The 16,312-nt window shown below is 54.2% G+C and overlaps 6 protein-coding genes across 6 annotated transcripts; 1 reads left to right on the forward strand and 5 right to left on the reverse strand.

The window, feature by feature from the left end:
* Positions 1 to 883: 883 nt before the first annotated feature.
* On the reverse strand, positions 884 to 1,171 carry CH63R_04928 (Cytochrome p450 monooxygenase; the record flags this gene model as incomplete). The annotated part of the gene is made up of 1 exon (XM_018299903.1): positions 884 to 1,171. The coding sequence occupies one exon, from the start codon at positions 1,169 to 1,171 to the stop codon at positions 884 to 886; it is 288 nt and encodes a 95-aa protein (XP_018161149.1).
* Positions 1,172 to 2,704: 1,533 nt separating this feature from the next.
* Positions 2,705 to 4,439, reverse strand: CH63R_04929 (CFEM domain-containing protein; the record flags this gene model as incomplete). Its single annotated transcript, XM_018299904.1, has 6 exons — positions 2,705 to 2,988; positions 3,084 to 3,151; positions 3,269 to 3,657; positions 3,735 to 3,896; positions 3,963 to 4,141; positions 4,214 to 4,439. 6 exons carry the CDS (start codon positions 4,437 to 4,439, stop codon positions 2,705 to 2,707), a joined length of 1,308 nt encoding a protein of 435 aa, XP_018161150.1.
* A 2,854-nt stretch (positions 4,440 to 7,293) lies between these two features.
* On the reverse strand, positions 7,294 to 10,989 carry CH63R_04930 (uncharacterized protein; the record flags this gene model as incomplete). The annotated part of the gene is made up of 2 exons (XM_018299905.1): positions 7,294 to 10,400; positions 10,458 to 10,989. The coding sequence occupies 2 exons, from the start codon at positions 10,987 to 10,989 to the stop codon at positions 7,294 to 7,296; spliced, it is 3,639 nt and encodes a 1,212-aa protein (XP_018161151.1).
* Positions 10,990 to 12,448: 1,459 nt separating this feature from the next.
* CH63R_04931 (Mitochondrial f1f0 atp synthase subunit f) lies at positions 12,449 to 13,139 on the reverse strand (the record flags this gene model as incomplete). Its single annotated transcript, XM_018299906.1, has 4 exons — positions 12,449 to 12,474; positions 12,555 to 12,620; positions 12,685 to 12,838; positions 13,092 to 13,139. 4 exons carry the CDS (start codon positions 13,137 to 13,139, stop codon positions 12,449 to 12,451), a joined length of 294 nt encoding a protein of 97 aa, XP_018161152.1.
* Positions 13,140 to 13,488: 349 nt separating this feature from the next.
* On the forward strand, positions 13,489 to 14,220 carry CH63R_04932 (Nadh-ubiquinone oxidoreductase 18 kDa; the record flags this gene model as incomplete). Its single annotated transcript, XM_018299907.1, has 3 exons — positions 13,489 to 13,679; positions 13,737 to 13,847; positions 13,911 to 14,220. 3 exons carry the CDS (start codon positions 13,489 to 13,491, stop codon positions 14,218 to 14,220), a joined length of 612 nt encoding a protein of 203 aa, XP_018161153.1.
* An 819-nt stretch (positions 14,221 to 15,039) lies between these two features.
* On the reverse strand, positions 15,040 to 16,191 carry CH63R_04933 (Ran binding protein in the microtubule-organising centre; the record flags this gene model as incomplete). The annotated part of the gene is made up of 3 exons (XM_018299908.1): positions 15,040 to 15,492; positions 15,679 to 15,874; positions 16,103 to 16,191. The coding sequence occupies 3 exons, from the start codon at positions 16,189 to 16,191 to the stop codon at positions 15,040 to 15,042; spliced, it is 738 nt and encodes a 245-aa protein (XP_018161154.1).
* Positions 16,192 to 16,312: the final 121 nt, after the last annotated feature.

Raw genomic sequence — 16,312 nt, forward strand, 5'->3', positions numbered from 1 at the left:
AGCGACGGCATCTTTCTGTGGGTTCGGGGCGTAGTCGCAATTCAACAACTTGATAACACTGTGATTAATCCACCAGGTCGCCACCTAGCGCACCCACTTGGGCATTTAGTGAACCGGAATCCCTGTTCCTGTGTGCGCCATGTCTGTTTTGAGTTTCAATCGTGATGAGTAGCTTTAACTCGAGACTCTCCTGGCTGCGAGTTGATCAACTTTTCAGGTTTCTGTCTCAGTTGTATCGACAGATTAGAGGAACGGTCATCGGGCGGAGGTTTGGTAGTCCGGGCCGGAGCCGCCATCACCTGATTGGGCGCAGTTGCCTTGCCAACTCCGTCGATACCCATTTTTCCCGGTCCCGAGTCCGGTCAGCCCGGGTGCCGTCGTAATTGACTACCGCAACTTGGATAGCCAAACAAGCCACCCAGTCAACAGATTTTTTCGATTGTGACTTGAAAAACATCGTTGCGTTCATGCCCAGGAACTATGCTCTCGCGTTTGGTCGCGGCACAGTATGTCTTGCCCCGTTGCGTCTCATCAAATTTTGCGGGTTTCTTTCTACCAGCCCCCCTGGCCGAGGCGGAAGATCTTTGTAATCCTGGGTATAAAGAATCCGAGCACAACGATGTAACGAAAGACTTTCCATTCAACAAGCAGGCCGGGGCTGACGCAACGAAGGATGTCTCCCGTGGAGTCACGTGTAACAATCATGGGCCTTAGGAGCTTGCCTCGTCTTTCATTGAGAGAGAGAAGCCTTGGCCGAAAGAGAAGGCGGCGACAGCATCTAGGGCCGCATAGGTTTTGTCCTGATCCGCGAAGGACGGACGATCGTCGGCTATCCATGTCTTCTCGTGCCACAGACCGATCAGATGGAGAAAGTTGACGTAGATCACCGGCGCGGCAACATTTTGCCAAAAAGAGGGCGACATTGGTCCTGGAGCAACCGGCGGTGTGTTTCCCACTCATCTTTGATGCTCAAACTGACTCTATGACTCGGTTTCGGGTCCGTAACGAGGTCTTCCATGGTTTGCCCGTGACCGAACCCCTTGCGTCGCATGCAAATGGCCTGGGTATCGTGGGAGTCGCTCAGGATCACGAATGGTGGTAACAGCGAGCGGAGGAAGACCCGGTACACAGGCAAGCCGCACTTCTCGGGCCGTCCGTGGACCCAAGTCATTGTGTTACGTGTCCAGGAGACCAAGACAGCTAGATCTGGCAGGTCGCCCGTAACGCTTAGAGACGCGTTTGGGTTGTATGATATCCCCTTAATGGAGTCCGGTAGGGCTTTCTTGTATATTTTCCACAGACGACGCACCAAAAGGGCAGAAATCATCAAGGAGAGCGGAAGCTTCCCTTACGGAAGTGGTCTCGGCCACGGGGTGAGCCGTGTAATATGGTTGAACGAATGCTATCATAAAAGCAGCGCTATCGGGCTGGGCTTATAGTTATTGCAACGGCGATCAACGCGGCGATGATCCACGCATTATATACTATTTCGACAACTCCGCTTCATGATGCAGATGCATTGCTTTCATGTTTTCCTGGTCGATTGCCGATGGCTAGTGAATGGCGTGTTATACTATATCCAGTGATCCTGGAACATGGGACAAACATTGCTGTAGACGGAATTCCACCAGGGGGGCGCATCAACACCCATTCATCTCAGAGAGCATTCCAAAAAAGGATGACTAGCTCATGAAGCGTTCTTGGCTGATGATTTGGATTCGATGACGTGACACTCTGACCATTTGCTGGGAGTTTACTGACTAAACCTTTGCTAAATTCATTCTCTAAGCCTTTTAGACGCGGAGGGGGGCTGAAGATGTCGGCAGTGAACGGGACGGCGAGGTGGTCGATAGAGGAGAAAAAGTATAGCAATCAAGTCTTGCGCAGGACTTCTGGGGATAAGGCGGTATTTTCGACCAGTTTATGATTCAAAAATGGCACAGAAAAAGAGAGTATTCCAGCATCGTCTCAACAGTTCAAATGAAATAGTAAAAATGCAGAAACGGCAAAATCAAGGCCAATGCTGTGCCGGAAATTCGTCTATTGTGAAAGGCCAATGAATCAATTATTCGGTTAGTTGGCGTTTAGATATGACATGGAAAGTGACTGGATGCTGTAGAGAACCTGGTAGAGCTGAGGGTGCCACGCAGTCAATGACTTCATCCAACCTTGCTGTAATAGAAACTTCAACATATTTCTTTACAACTATGTGTTGTGATACGGAGGGAAACAAGCTTCCAGCGGTGATGATGGCAGCCAGTTCATTTCCTCTGCCGCGTACCATGCCTCCCTCCGCCAGCCCGAGTTAGCCATCTCTGTTTTCCGCAGCTTATCAGGCGAGAAGTATGGCAAAAAGCTTTTCTTTGAAACAGATCCCGTTCTAAATCGTCGCATGCTACAAAGACATTGGAAAACCCCAAATGAGGAACAGGAAACAGAACATAATACATGTTGATGCTCCGTCGACCTCGAAGTTGCTACGCAGTGTATGTATATCATCCCAAATCGTCAGTTGAACACTTGGGTTTCTTGTAACCCTATGCAAACGTAAGCTTGGGGTTTAAGTCCCTTGTCCCTGCGATGCTGACACCTATTGCTCCGTCGCGGCTCGACGTGGTGTCCGTAGTCGTCTATAAAGCCAATCATTACATTAACTGTTACATGGTATTAGGTAGTCGAAGCGGTACATGAAGCCATCAAGGCCTCAACCTGACCGGGTGCGATACGACGATGGCGCGTCCGCGCTCCCCGTGCCCTCTGCCGGAATCGCCTTATCTTGTGTGGTGCTTATGAAGAGTATGTCTTTAAGCCTTCTGGTCGAGTCTTCGTGCCGTGCTTGGTTCTGGTGCAATGGCGACCCGAGTCCCATAAATCGTAGGAGTTTGGGCACAAGGTGTCGCCACAGCTGGCGGGTGGACGGAAGACAAGCGACAACGACTCCCACAGAAAGTTCTATGTAGGACCACATGTGGAGGTAAAAAGCATCATCTAGGTGGTGGGTGATTCGATGGTTAGTATAAGCCGGTTGAAAAATGAGGGGTGCGGTTTTGAAACGGGACAGAAAAGCAGAATTTCATGCTTACAAGTAGGATCCTTGAAGCCCTCTAGGCTAATCAATACCCTGAGTCGAATGGCACTGACGATTGTGATACTATTTTAGAATAATAAGTCAGCTGTGAGGCATCAAAAGGGAAGGCATGAACGGAACCCCAGGGGCAGACAAGAGGAAGAAAATTGAAAGGGCTTATGTTCGCCGTCCTAGACTTACAACACGCCGAGCCCGAACATGGCCACGATCTCCGCCTTCTGCCTCTTTCTCAAGTTCAGCCAAAGGATCTGTGTGACAGGCAGCACGAGCATCCACACATCTAGGGCGATATTGATGGCGGCGTGCGAAATGAACATGGCGTATACGTTGATGCAGTAGCCCGGGTGTTTGCCGTCCCATGCCTCCCAGGCGTTACTGAAGGGCCGGCATTGGTTCAGGTTCGCGACGGTGAAGGCGATGCAGAAAGCGAGGTTGAAGGCCTGCGTGGCCCATAGCACCATGGTGAATGTGCTGCTGACCATGCTGAAGACGCGGATGTAGAAAAAGAGGATCGAGGCCTTGAGGGCCGAGATGCTGAGGGTGTAGATCACCTCGAAAGCGAAGAAGACCTGTGGACAATGTGATCAGCCGGATGTGGTTTTAGTCCATGGCCGTAGTTTTCGATCCTTGAGATTCCAAGGCTTACCTGCATGAAGCGAGTTATCTCATCGTATGATAGCGCCCATACATCACGGCCAATACCGAGCTGGAAACCTGGAAGGGTGTCAGCGACGAGGTGTACAATAAAGCCCGAAATCTGGGGGAAACTACCATGAAACTTGGAGATAGCGAACCCCAGTGAGAAGAACTGCTTGCGAGATCAGTCACAGGACAGAGCGAAGGGTGGAGGGGGGAGAGGGCAGCAGATGCTCACATATCCAATCATCAGCGTCACATCATCCGGTCCCCACGACGACAATCTTAGAACCTTGGCGAGCAACCGCACAACGACGAAGAGGGCGGTTCCTACCACCAGACTGACCCTGCCGGCCACAGTTCCTGTCTGATGGTGATATGGGAACCCGCATCGCGTCCACGTTACGTTCTTAGCAACTGGGAAAGAATCGGAAGTCAGTCGCCGGCTTGAGTGATCGGAAGTGAAGTGAGAGAGGCGGCCTCAGACACGAAGATGTGATATATGCATGTCGATGAACCCGTATCGAGGGAAAGAGGAGATAGGAAAGGGAACTTTCTCACGATACGCCTGATCCAGATCGCAGGCAGCGCGCACGCAGCTACGGAGCACGCTAATGTATGGCTTATCGTAGCACAGGCATGCCGAAGTCAGGTTAGACACGGCACACGTGGTGAAGTTGAGCGCTTGCGAGACGCACGGTACCTGGCCGAGCATCACCAATGTTAGCGGTCTCTCTAATATCGTGCAGAACGCTCACAGAAGCGCGGCGGGGAGGTCAGCGACTCACGGCACAGTCTGGCAGAACCGCAGACAACGGGGCCGCCATCAAAGTGGTTACTGACGGCAAGATAACCGCGATGGAGCAGGGGCAGACACACAAAACCAGGTCGACGAGGGAGGCATTACGAGTCAAGGGCTCAGTCGCAGCGGGAGCGGAGGGGAGGGAAGAGGGGGGAAGCCGGGCGGTGGGAAGTAGTGCGTTTATGTTTGAAGAAGAGAACAAACAGACCAGGCCCTTTTTGTCGCGGAAGTAGGTTGAATGGCGTTTGCCTCCAGACGATGTTCAACTCTAGCTCACGACTGTTCGGTTTGGGGCCGACGATCTAGACCCGGTAAGTGGCAACACCGTTTTCGGCGAGAAGCCACCACAAACAAGACTGTCAAGCGGCTTGAACAGTCGGGGGAGTGCGTGAGACGATTCCCTTCTTTACATGCGGAGACATACGCCGCCTACGATTCCGGGGATCTGGTAGGACGGCGGAAGAATCGCCGTCGTCGAAATCTCGTCGGTTCTATTCCCCAAAGACACATCTTCCAGTCTTGGATCCACGATTGACTATATGTGTACTAACAGAGAGGACAAAAAGGGCGGGTATTGAAACACATGGTAAGCGTTCCCGCTTTGTCGACGACGTGCGATGTGGGATGAGCATATTGCAGCCGGAAAGAAGTGTGCGAGTTGAAGGCTCTCATGCTTGGGCAAAAAGATCAGGCAGGACCTTCGAGGAATGCCGCCTCATTACCACGCATTCGCAAAGTGAAGAATGAGTGGTGGTTGGTTGACTCAGGGACAAACAATACCCTACGCGAGGTTCAAAACCGAAAAAGAATGACCAGCCTGGGGGTCGAACACAGAATCTCCTGATGACTGATTCTTAGTCCTTATTTCGCTCGTGGTTAGACAAACGAGGAAGTGGAATCGTAGTCAGACGCCTTGCCATTGGGCCAACCGGCCAGTTGGTTTAAGTGATGCGAGAATCGTATCCCGGGATGCGGATCACTGGCTAGAAAATAATTCTTATGGTTTGTGGGTTGTGGGTTTCTTCGCGTGTGGATGATGTGGGCTCTTTTGAGAGTCTGATATGTCAGTGACTGGTGATGGCAAGGATGCGTGGGTTGGGTGGAGGGAGGGCCACGAACAGAAAGAAACTCAGTAGCAACATCATCCACCCCCCCGACCACCACTCTCGACTGATTATCTTCCAAACGTGGTAACATGTACAAGACACTCCTGAAGCCGCAACGAGTCTAACGTCGAGCCACTGCCGCCATAGTCTCAGACCCCAAGCCACAAACCCTCCAGAACAAACCGGCCGGACGAGAGCAACAACCCCCCCACGCCCATGACCGCCCGAGACCGCAAACAGCGAGGAAACCCGCCAAACTCCGCCTTCTTCCCCTCCCATTACCAGTCTGCTCCTCCGAGACTTCAACTTCGTTCCGCCACGAACCAGATTCCGAGAACCATGTATCAGAGAGGGATCCGGCATCCAAGATCCAAGATCCGGCCCTCCGCCCCGCCCGCCCTCCGCTATCTCCCCACCCATCTCCTCTATACTTCTCTCTCTCTGTGCTAAATCCATTTGACATCTTCTTTGCCCCTCGGGTACTCTAGACCTCGAGGACTTCTGAGATGCGCCACTCCTCCGCTACGAAGCCGCTGGGCGGGCTGGGCGGATGAGGAGGGGCTTTCGGGGGCGTGAACGGCTTGGCGACAAGCCGAAGTGGTCACTTCGCTGCTGTTTTGGTTTGCCTTGTTCTAGGAGGTCAGCAAAGTGATGCCTTGAGCCGGAAATGCCTTCATCTCAATCGTGAGACCGAGGCTACGATGTGAAATAAGCTCAATGACTTCATAGAACATGTGCGACTCGAGACACGCAGCGTGTGTGCTAGACGGGTTGTCGTCTGCACATGACATCCTGCGACCGCCGTCTGTGCATGATCATCGACAAATGTAATGCGGCATGAAGCCCTGGTATTTTAATCATTTGTTTGTGAATTTTCTGAGCTGCAATTACCAAGGACATTTATCTGCCCACAAGCAGTCACTGCTCATTGTCATTGCAGTGACCGAGCATGTGCCTGTCGCCGTTCAATCGTCCATATCCGAGTCCTGTGTTGTCACCTCCTTTCGCATCGGTGTTATAAGTAAAAGACCGCGTTGCTCCACGCCCCCCCCAGGACGTTCCCCTTGGCCACTCGCTGCTCCCTCCATTGTTCGTCCACCCTCCGCCCCTTTCGTTAATCGTGTCATGGATACCAATCATACGAAGAAACGCCTGACCTGGGTCAACGTGACCAGTGCTTTCCCACGTTGACTTGGCGAGGCTTATTGGCGGTGCTTTCAAGTCGGGAAACTGGTCGATAGGAGTTGAAGCTCCGTGTGTCGTTGAGAGCGGTCTAGGGAAGAAAGTCGCGAGTAGGGTTCGCTGCCCAACCCCTGCCTTTATTCACCTCTTTGCCAGTTTTGGAGCCGTCATGCTCATATGCCGACCAAAGCAACCCGGTCGACTCCGAGTCGCCAAAGTTGGAAAACGTAAAACGCTCTCTGCGGAAATTATCAAAGGTTTTTTTTTGTTTTTTTAAAAGGGTACATACTGCTTACCGCTCGTAGCGGAGCTGTTTGCCCCTGCATGCGATTGTAGCATGCCTGCAGCATATAACGTATATGTACGCTTCGTCGTGTGGCCTTCACTTTTGCCGACTACGATTGATAGTGTATGCAGCCAACCGCAGGTAAATCACGTTGTGTTGACTTTTCACAAAGTGTCATCGTGGCAGCTTTATCTTAAGCTGCCTGCGTAGGGGGTGTCCGACGCGACCAGTTCTCGGACCCACGTCCACGGTAGCCGCCTCGGCCTCCCCGGCTGGGAGGGGGGTTCGGGTTGCTTGCCTCGCCCGAATAAGAAGACTCGCGACCTTTGCTGCCCCGATGACTTGGGCCAGATCCGCGCTGCCCACGCCCACTAGATCGTCGTGAGTTGCTACCCGATCGAGAGGACGGAAGGGGAACCGTTTTGGCCTCGGCCATTCCGGGGAGAAGGATGCGGTACACGCTGCTGCTGTTGGACATCTCGTGAGGGAACCACAATGACCGGACTGTCTCAACGTCGGATATCCAGAAGCGCCTCGGCAGCGGCTTGGTCGGAGCGGCAGCTGGGTGCCACGCAGCATCCGGAGTCTTGTGCGGAATTCGAATTTGAGGGAGCGACCCCATCTCCTGTTCCTCAAAGCATTCCTCTGCCATCGGCTTCGTGTTGAAAGACTTTACATCATCAGATGACTGCGGAACGATAGAACGAGGCAAAGAGACAGTGGCCGGGTTGAAATGGCCCGAATAGTCGAGAGCACTCTTAGTGACAGGTTCGACACCTGGTGCCTTTGGCGGTGAGTTTGGCTTTCGTCCTGTGAGCAGGTTGTTGATACGATCCTGCCAATTCTCATTTCCGGTGTTGTCCTGCGACCGTTGCGGCGCATGGCTCGGCTGGTGAGGCCCGCGAGCATGAGATCCAGGTCCGTCCTTGTATCCGGCCGGAGTAGCCCAAGCGAATTGCCCGGTGGATCTGGAAGCCGCGGGGTGCGCAGCCGAAGCTGAAGGGGGCAGCTTGACAACAGGATGCGGACGGGGAAGGGATACATGGGGATGCAGGGCATCTCCGTCGAAAGCTGGGTGTCCCAACATGTCCGGAGGCGGCGGAGAAGGAGAGCTGGGCCTCGATGGCTCCAAATGGGAGCCTGAATGATCGTGTCTGCCGTCCTTGGGCGGGAAGAATCTGGAGGAAGATCGCGACTGGGTAGCGGCTGATGGTCCGGTGGGAGGCAGGATTGAACCCGCCGATGGGCCAGCAGGTACCGAGGGGTGATCAACGCTACGAGAAGACACATCGTGGTGAATGACGTGTGCGGCATCGCGCCTGCTATCTCCAGAGGGCCGCCATGTTTCTTTGATCGAGGCTTGGGCTTGCTCAATGGTAAGTCCGCGCTCAGCGAGAGTCCGATTGCGCTCGAGACGCTGTGTTCTCTTCTCGTCCAAAACCACCTTATCCCCCTCCAGCACTGAGTTGGCCCATCTGTTTCTCATGTCGTTTGCTTCCCGCGGGCCACCATGTCCTGAACGAGACTGATTGGCCACCGGAATCTGGGGCGGTGCCCGCTGCACGACGGGTGGTGGTGCGATGGGTTCGGGGCCCTTGCTATTCTGGACCGGAGCAAGCTGGCCGGGTAGCTGAGCCACCTGCGACCCAGGCAAACGACCCAGATCAGTGTTAAAAGTTCCGTTGCCGAGCCCGCGATCGTTATTAGGCGACCCCCAAACGTTGCGAGGGGCTTGAGGAGCAGAGGAGCCCCAGCTCGGCAGACGTTCCTGTTGAGGTGTAGCCGCCACCCAAGAATCAGGTTGCCTGGCATCTTGCCCACCCTGGATTCTGCCAGGGTCTCCGCCAGCGATGATGGGCCTTTCGCTGAACGATTTATCACTCACTTCAGCGTCAGTTGCTGCTGGCGCAATGGATGAACTCGAGCTCGCTGCTGGTTGTGAACCCGCATCTGGGCCAGCAGAGCCGTCCTGTTGTTGAGATTGTGCCTGTGTTTGAGCGGCCCTGTTAGTGTCTTCGGGCGATGAATCTTTCTTGGCACTCTTGCGTTCCGGAGGCGGCCCCATGGCTTCCAACTTCGCCTTGATGCGTTCCTTCCTTGCGGCCTCCTCGCGGGCCTCCTCTTCGCGTCTTCTCTGCATCGCCAGCTCTCGCTTCTCGCGCATAATCTTCTTCTGCAGTTCAAGATCCTCCTCCAAACGGGCCATCGGGGGTGGCTGTACCGGTCTATTGTCCGGCTGAGGGGCTGATGTATGCAAGGTGGCATAATTGGTTCCTGGCGAAGGCCGAGGCTGCCATTGCTGGTTGCCATGCATCCGAGGGCCGTGTTGCAAGCCCGAGGGAGAGAAGTTTCGTGGGGAAACAGGGCTGTCGATTGACCCGGCCATGGAACCTCTGCGAGCGCTGAGTAAATCCTGGGGAGGCATCGGCATCTCGTGGCCCTTGCCCGGTCGTTGCAAGTACGACCCACTTCCACCACTAGCGACGGAGGATCCGCGACGTCTGCCATAGGGACCATCAGGGACCGAACTCCTGTTTGTCTGGAAAGCGGCAGACGGCTCAGGGTGATCAGACTGAGATGGGCGCTGTAGCACGGCGGGTTGTCTGGGGTGAGCGTCGGACCGCATGGAGCCCCTTCGATCAGGTGCTGGCTCGTAACGCCCAGACTGGGAGTTGAATAGTTCCCTGTTTCCGCCCACCGCAGGCCCTTCTCTCCAAGCAGAACGACTAAAATCATCGGCGGCGATCTCCTTGGCATGGTGAGGCGGTGGGGTGTTGCTCGTAGCGTACTGGTCTCTGGCAGAATATCTCGTGCCGGTGTGGAACGCAGATGACTCGGCGACAACTGGCGGCGCTTTCTCGATAGGCGGAAGAGGCGCCCATGGTGACTTGACGGGCGTCGGGGGAGCAGGCGGCTTTGCGACAAGTGTCGGTTTGTCGGCAGATCCGGCCTTGAGGATCAGGCCCTTCCCAGAAGCAAGCCCTCCGGGCTTTATGGAGGACGACGCGGTGTTGCGGGGTGGTGGTGCTGGTGACTTCGGTTTCTCTATAGCCTTCTCTTTGGGCGGTACGGGGATCGGCTCAGGCGGCGGCGCGGGCGTTTCGTCGGGGTGCGGGAGCGTGGTCTTGGTACCATCTGTCCAGGTAATGGTCTCAGGCGCCCAATCATCGTCGTCGTCCTCTATGTCCGCCCAGTTCCCTTGCGCCTGCCCACTCTCCGGAGCCAGCCGGCTCGCCATGTGAATGCCATACTTCTTAAGTTCCTCATCCGTCAGCTTCTTGGGTTCCGGGACAGGAACAGCTGAAAGTCACGGTTAGCAATAGAGCGCAACCACCACGAGACGTCCAATAGCCTTACGTCGATTCTTGTTCCACACGGCGTTGGGGTCAGGGCCAGAGGCGGGTTGGGCGCCATTCGCAGCCGGGTTGAGGCGCGGGGTGGAGCCCGTGCCAGTTCCCGACTTTGCGACAAGTCTAGGTCGCGACGACAGCGTCGAGATTCCCGATGGCGAGGAGCTTAGGATTGTCGTCGAGTTGGTCTTCTCGCCAGGTTTGGTCGTAGCTATACTCGTAGGGCCTTTCGAGGCCAAAAACTTTTTGTTGACCGACACAGCCTTGAATGTCGCAGGCTTCTTGACAGCCGATGACGTCCTTCCGTGGCCCTTCTCTCCATCTCGGGCATTCCGCGATGCTTCCGTATCCGACCCTCCGCTAACACTAACGTCTGCTGAAACGAGCTGATCTTCGACACCGGTGATGCGCTTATTTTCTAAGTCATCGACGGCGGGACTACCGTTCAGATTCGCGCGATCTGGGCCAACATTGTGCGAGTCGTTGTCAGCGTCGTTAGTCTGCTGGACGGAGAACCCCAAGGACCCTAGATTAGCCATGGCAAGCGACAAGGTGATATCGGAGAGTATGAAAATTGCATGAGGGCCAAATGAAGAAGGAGGACGTGGGGATCGTCGGGTGATGGGGCCGACGCCAGCTGTGAAGTGTGAAGAGGGGAAAAGAGGCAACTCACGAGCTTGGAGTCAGAATGGACAGAAGCATCAACGGGGGCGTCGAGGGTGGCTTCAGTTGCCATCATACGTCGTCGGATGTTCTGCGCTGGAAGAGCGAGGTTGGGATTTTCCGGACTTGAGTTTGGCTGAGGGAAAGAGGACAAGTCTTGGGGGGGGGGGTTGTAGAGGATAGGTCGGTTTTGGTCGGTTCAGGTAGGAGGGTGGCTGGTACGACCGGGCGACAAGTCGCAGAAATCGGGCTGCTTTGTAGGTCGGATCGCAGGGTGAATGCGATCTTGAAAGTCGCGTGTTCAAAACTCCCCTACCAGCAAGACGGGTATCGTCGTTCAGGTAGTTGTTTGTGGGGGAGGAGGTTTCGGAGTCGGGAGAAAATAAAGGAGCGCTGGGCTGATGGGGGTGAGGTGGTGGCAGAAGGGCACACCTATGCGGCTGTGATGGTTGTGAGGTCGATTTTCCAGAGGAGCTGCAGTCGCCTAATCAGGGATTAGCGTGCAGCAGGGGAGCAGGCCAGTGGTGCTGTGTGTTCAGTGCGAAGTGAGCCTGAGAGGGGGGGGAAAAGAGTGGATACAACGGGGTCCTTCTCGCCGACTTGGTCACCGGAAGGCTGTGACAGTGTGCAGGGTACGCACACTGTAAATTGTTAGCACTGTTCACTTACCTGGGTCATGGAACCCAGGCAGAAAGGAAGGGTGAAGGATGGCGGGTGCTCCTGGGTCGGCTGGGGGGAAGGAGCCAAAGCGGGATTCCCCGACATTCAAACATGCTACCTATTCTTGGACATTTCAGCATTGATGAGCAACGCCATGGTCTGGTCTGAGCATATCACAGGTCTTCAGACCGATGCATCCTATGCCAACTCACAATGCTTTGCTAAGTTGCTAAATCTAGATCAAAGGATTACACCTAGCAGTAAACTGCTAAACTGTGGTCCCTTGACAGCTGCACTTGGCCAGTCAGCTAAAGAAAGTAGGTGCATGTACCCTTCTGTTCTATACGTCAACTAAGCAACTATTACTTCCAACATCACTTTAACATCCTCTTGTCTTCTATCCAGGACTCAGTTGGGCATTACTCGATACCACTCAGTTGTTCTTTCTAACTAACTGAAACAAATTCTCAGTACCCGACTGTACACATTGGCAGAGCGGCTAATGGAGGAGCTGGGCTTTGTTCCTGGTCATGTTCACGAGCAGTTGCTTGACACACGAAAAAGGGGATTTGCCGAGGAGCCTCCTCCTGGAGAATAGGTTCTAATTCTTATATACACAGTCCCAATGCCATTACACAGCCTCAGGCTGGACTACAACCAACGATTGGAAATCGCTTAGTGGGCATTGTTCTTGTGGTGGCCTGCAAAGTATCAGCATCGTTTAGCCACAGACTACTCTAATCGTCCGCCCTGACGGTTCGTGCGGAAGAGTTCGACTTACGGAGGTGGAAGTAGTAGTTCTGGGCGTAGCCGAGAACGAGGAGGAGGCCGAGAGCGTGGACGATGGCTGCACAAGAAACGTCAGAACACTGCTCGCAATGAACACACATTACATCCGGAAAATGACATACGCTTCGCCGAGGCGTTCTTGCCGCTGAAGTGCTTGGCGGCGTAACGGCCGAGGATGCCAGTGGCCTTGGTCTCGGGGGCAGGGCCACGGGGGAGCTTCTCGTAGAAGTTGACGACGCGCTGCATGCGAACAGCGTTGGGGTCCGCACCAAGAGCCTGGGAAGGGGTTCGTATGTTAGCCCGTGTTGTTGGGTTTCCCATTGCTCCGAGCTGCTCCGTCTAGTTTTCATCGGTGCTCCGTGTCCCGCGCCTAACCTCCGAACCGCGGAGAAGGCTTCTCAACGGTATTGTATCCATCAAAACAAATGCAAACCGGGAGAATATCGTACCTTAGGGGAGGCGACCTAGTTGCACTCGATTAGCATGACGATGACGGACAACAGCTGTTCGGGTCGATGGAGGAGCGCACCTTGGGGGGGATGAGGGTCGAGAGACCGCGACGGGGGACGAAGCTCATGATGTCTGGGTATCGGGGTCGCGAAAAAATCGATGGAGGTATCCGTCGGTCGCTCGGCGCAAACAGTCAATTGAGCGGGATCAATTGACTTCGATTTCGACGTGAGGGAGGCTGATGCTGTAAAGTGGACGAGGTGACGCTCCGTTGCCGAAGTGAGGTTTGACGAAAAGCACTCGTTTCTTCGGGTCAAGGTTCTTGCGACAGCCAATCAGCGTTTCCGAAACGGAGACCCAGCAAGGCCCTTTCTGCCAATGCCGAACGTCAACCACCACCACCACATTCCCCGAATACCAACCCTCTCGTCGACGACGTTTTACCGCTGCATCAATTGAGGGAGCGAACCGTCGCCATGGCATCCCCCAGAGCCTACAATGCGGCCCGTCTCTTGCGCTGCGCCGCTCCCTTCCGAGCTTCCGCCCCGATGACTGCTCGCCGGTTCGAGAGCCAGCTCGCACGCGGCACCGCAGGAGTGCCCGCTGAACTCCCCTCTACCAACCAGAACACGCCCGACTACACCATTACTGCCGATAAGGCCACATCGTGAGAGCTTGTTAAGGGCGCCATGAATGCTGTATTTACTGCTAACCCACGTCGTAGCACCTTTACCCCCGTGCCCAAGAAGGTCCAGAACGGCAGCGAAGACGTTCCCTACATCCAGGCCGCGGTCATCTCCGGCGCCCCCATGGAGCTCCAGGCTCGCACCGTTCGGTACGTGCACACCGCCCTTCAAGAATTTGTCGAAGCAGGTTACTGACAGTGGGCCGCACGCAGCATCTTCCAGGAGGCCAAACCCGCGACACAATCTGGCAACTGGCAGGGCCACCACTGGCGCATGGACTGGGACATCCTCCCCAAGGGCCACCGTTGGGAGAACCCCCTGATGGGATGGCAGTCATCAGGAGACATGATGCAGGGCACCAAGCTCAACTTCAAGTCTAAGGAGGACGCCATCCACTTTGCCGAGAAGCAAGGCTATGAGTACTTTGTGTCGGAGCCTCAGTCGAGGAGAATCAAGCCCAAAGCCTACGCCAACAACTTCCTTTACTCGCCTAAGAAGCTCAAGCACATCCGCACCAAATAGACGTACCGACTGTATATACCTAACTAAAGACGTTTCTCGATTTCTCCAATTGATTGTATTGAAATAAGGCATCGGTACCATCTTACCTAACTTCATCTCCTAAGTGGACGAACTGGGACTGCAATCTCTTCTGCACACAGAATGCTTAGAAGTTATGTGGCTCGTCATTAAGCAGAAACCGGAGCTGCTGGAATTACTTCTATGTGATTATCTGTAAGCGGAGTTACTTACATGGCGATTGGCCACTCAGGCTCCACGATAGCCAGGCTGATCCGAGAGTTTAGATACATATATACTTTTAGGTACCCGAGAAGCAAGAGTCGCCAGCCTCTCACAACAACGAGGTCCAGTTTCACTTCTTTTCGGAGTTGGCCTCCCAATATACAACCGAGTGAAATAGTCCTTGGTGGCACTTCTATTCATCTATCGGTATTCTGTTGTCCCGATGTTGCATGCTCATTCCAAGATTTATATGTACCATGATCTCATTCAGTCGTGACCGAATGACCAACGCCACCCCCAGTGAAGTCCCATCCATCCTGTTGCCCGTATTCCGTATCCTAAATCAAACCTTGTTCTGAAACGCCCTGCGCTAATCATAAATCCTCCAATTCTCGTTATCAAGTCCATGATCGCTTCAGTCTCGAGTCCCGTGGGTGGGTATCAGCCTCATCATCCAATGTTACCCGGGCGAGTCGTGGGTAGCAACACTCGGCCCAATCTAATGGATCTGATGTGCACCGAGCCGTCAGGCAATGGGCCGTCGAGCGGCGGTCCCATGTTTTCCTTGTCGCTACTGCCATGCTCACTATCGTCGTCCTAGGAGAGCTGCATCTGGTCGTGCCCATCAGTCTCGTCTCCATTTAAGCCCAATCCAATGCGGTCCGGGAGGGCCTTCTTCTCTGCTCTCGCAGTCGACTCAGCCCACGCCCGCATCTTGACTAACTGTCGAATCGCAGCTTCCCTGCGTTCAGATTGCCGCTGCAAAATGGCCTTGTTGACATCATCCGCCACATCCCGTCTCAGGTCTGGGTGCAAGATGGCTGCCAGTTGAGGTTCGAGGTCGTTGTGAGGGAAAATCAACAACGCCATGGTCTCTTCGAGGTCTTTGAGAAAACGCGAATCTGTCGGCGCTCGAGGGCCAAGATGATTCGTGGCGAACGTCAAAGCGGGAGTGATATCACCACCGGGCGTCTTCGTGCAAGAGCGGATTAACTCGACGAGCTGCAGCCGCAAGAGAGCAAAATGCAAGGTAGGATCGCAATCCAAAATCTAGCTTACGTGTTAGAACATATGCGTGGAATGGTATGCGTGTTTGAAAGCTGAGAGGTAAAGAATAGCTCATAAAAAAAGTGGTTGTTTCTCATCAAAGACCCGAAGGTGCTATGAGTGGTGCATGATAACTCGAGGTCTAATCACGGCAGAGTAGGAAGGCAAGCATAATTTGGCAACACGTACCTCCGAGTCAAAGTCATTCAGCGCCTCAATGGCAGACTGAATGCTTCCGGTATGGATCGACTTCTGGATCTGCTGACGGACCTTGATCGTCTCGTCGATTTGGTGGGGTTGCAGGTTGGCTTCCTTGCTGAATTTTGCGGCAGCATTAGGGTAACCTTCCATGGTCAGATAGTCGAGGATCAGGGCGTTAATGTCGCTGGAGGAACGTGTTAGCAAACAGTCTCTTCTGGGTCTGTTTCGAAATGCCAAGATGTGTAAAACAGTAAAGTGTCAGGTTAATTTTATATCGAGTTCTCCGCATGGTAATTGCTAGGAGAGATTCCCATTTGATAGTCGATCATCATGTGAGCTGGTTGGGGAGGGGGGGAGCCGCGCGGATCGAGGACTAGCGTCGGGCTAGCAGACAGCAAGAGAAACGGCTTACCTTTTGGGCGACTTCACGTCCTGAACACGCCTCTCGAAAGCATGCTTCATGGGAGTAGCGGTCGACACAGACGAAGTCTGGAAAGACATCTTAGCTGCGGTCCTGCAAGACCAGGGCCGGAGCCCGGCGACAGGGCACACAGAAGCTCAACGGACCATGATTCTCTCCAAGGTCTCCCGCACGAGACGAGCAGCAGCTCTGTTCCAAACC

This window comes from Colletotrichum higginsianum, chromosome 3, assembly GCF_001672515.1.
Source record: "Colletotrichum higginsianum IMI 349063 chromosome 3, whole genome shotgun sequence".
NCBI lineage: Eukaryota > Fungi > Ascomycota > Sordariomycetes > Glomerellales > Glomerellaceae > Colletotrichum > Colletotrichum higginsianum.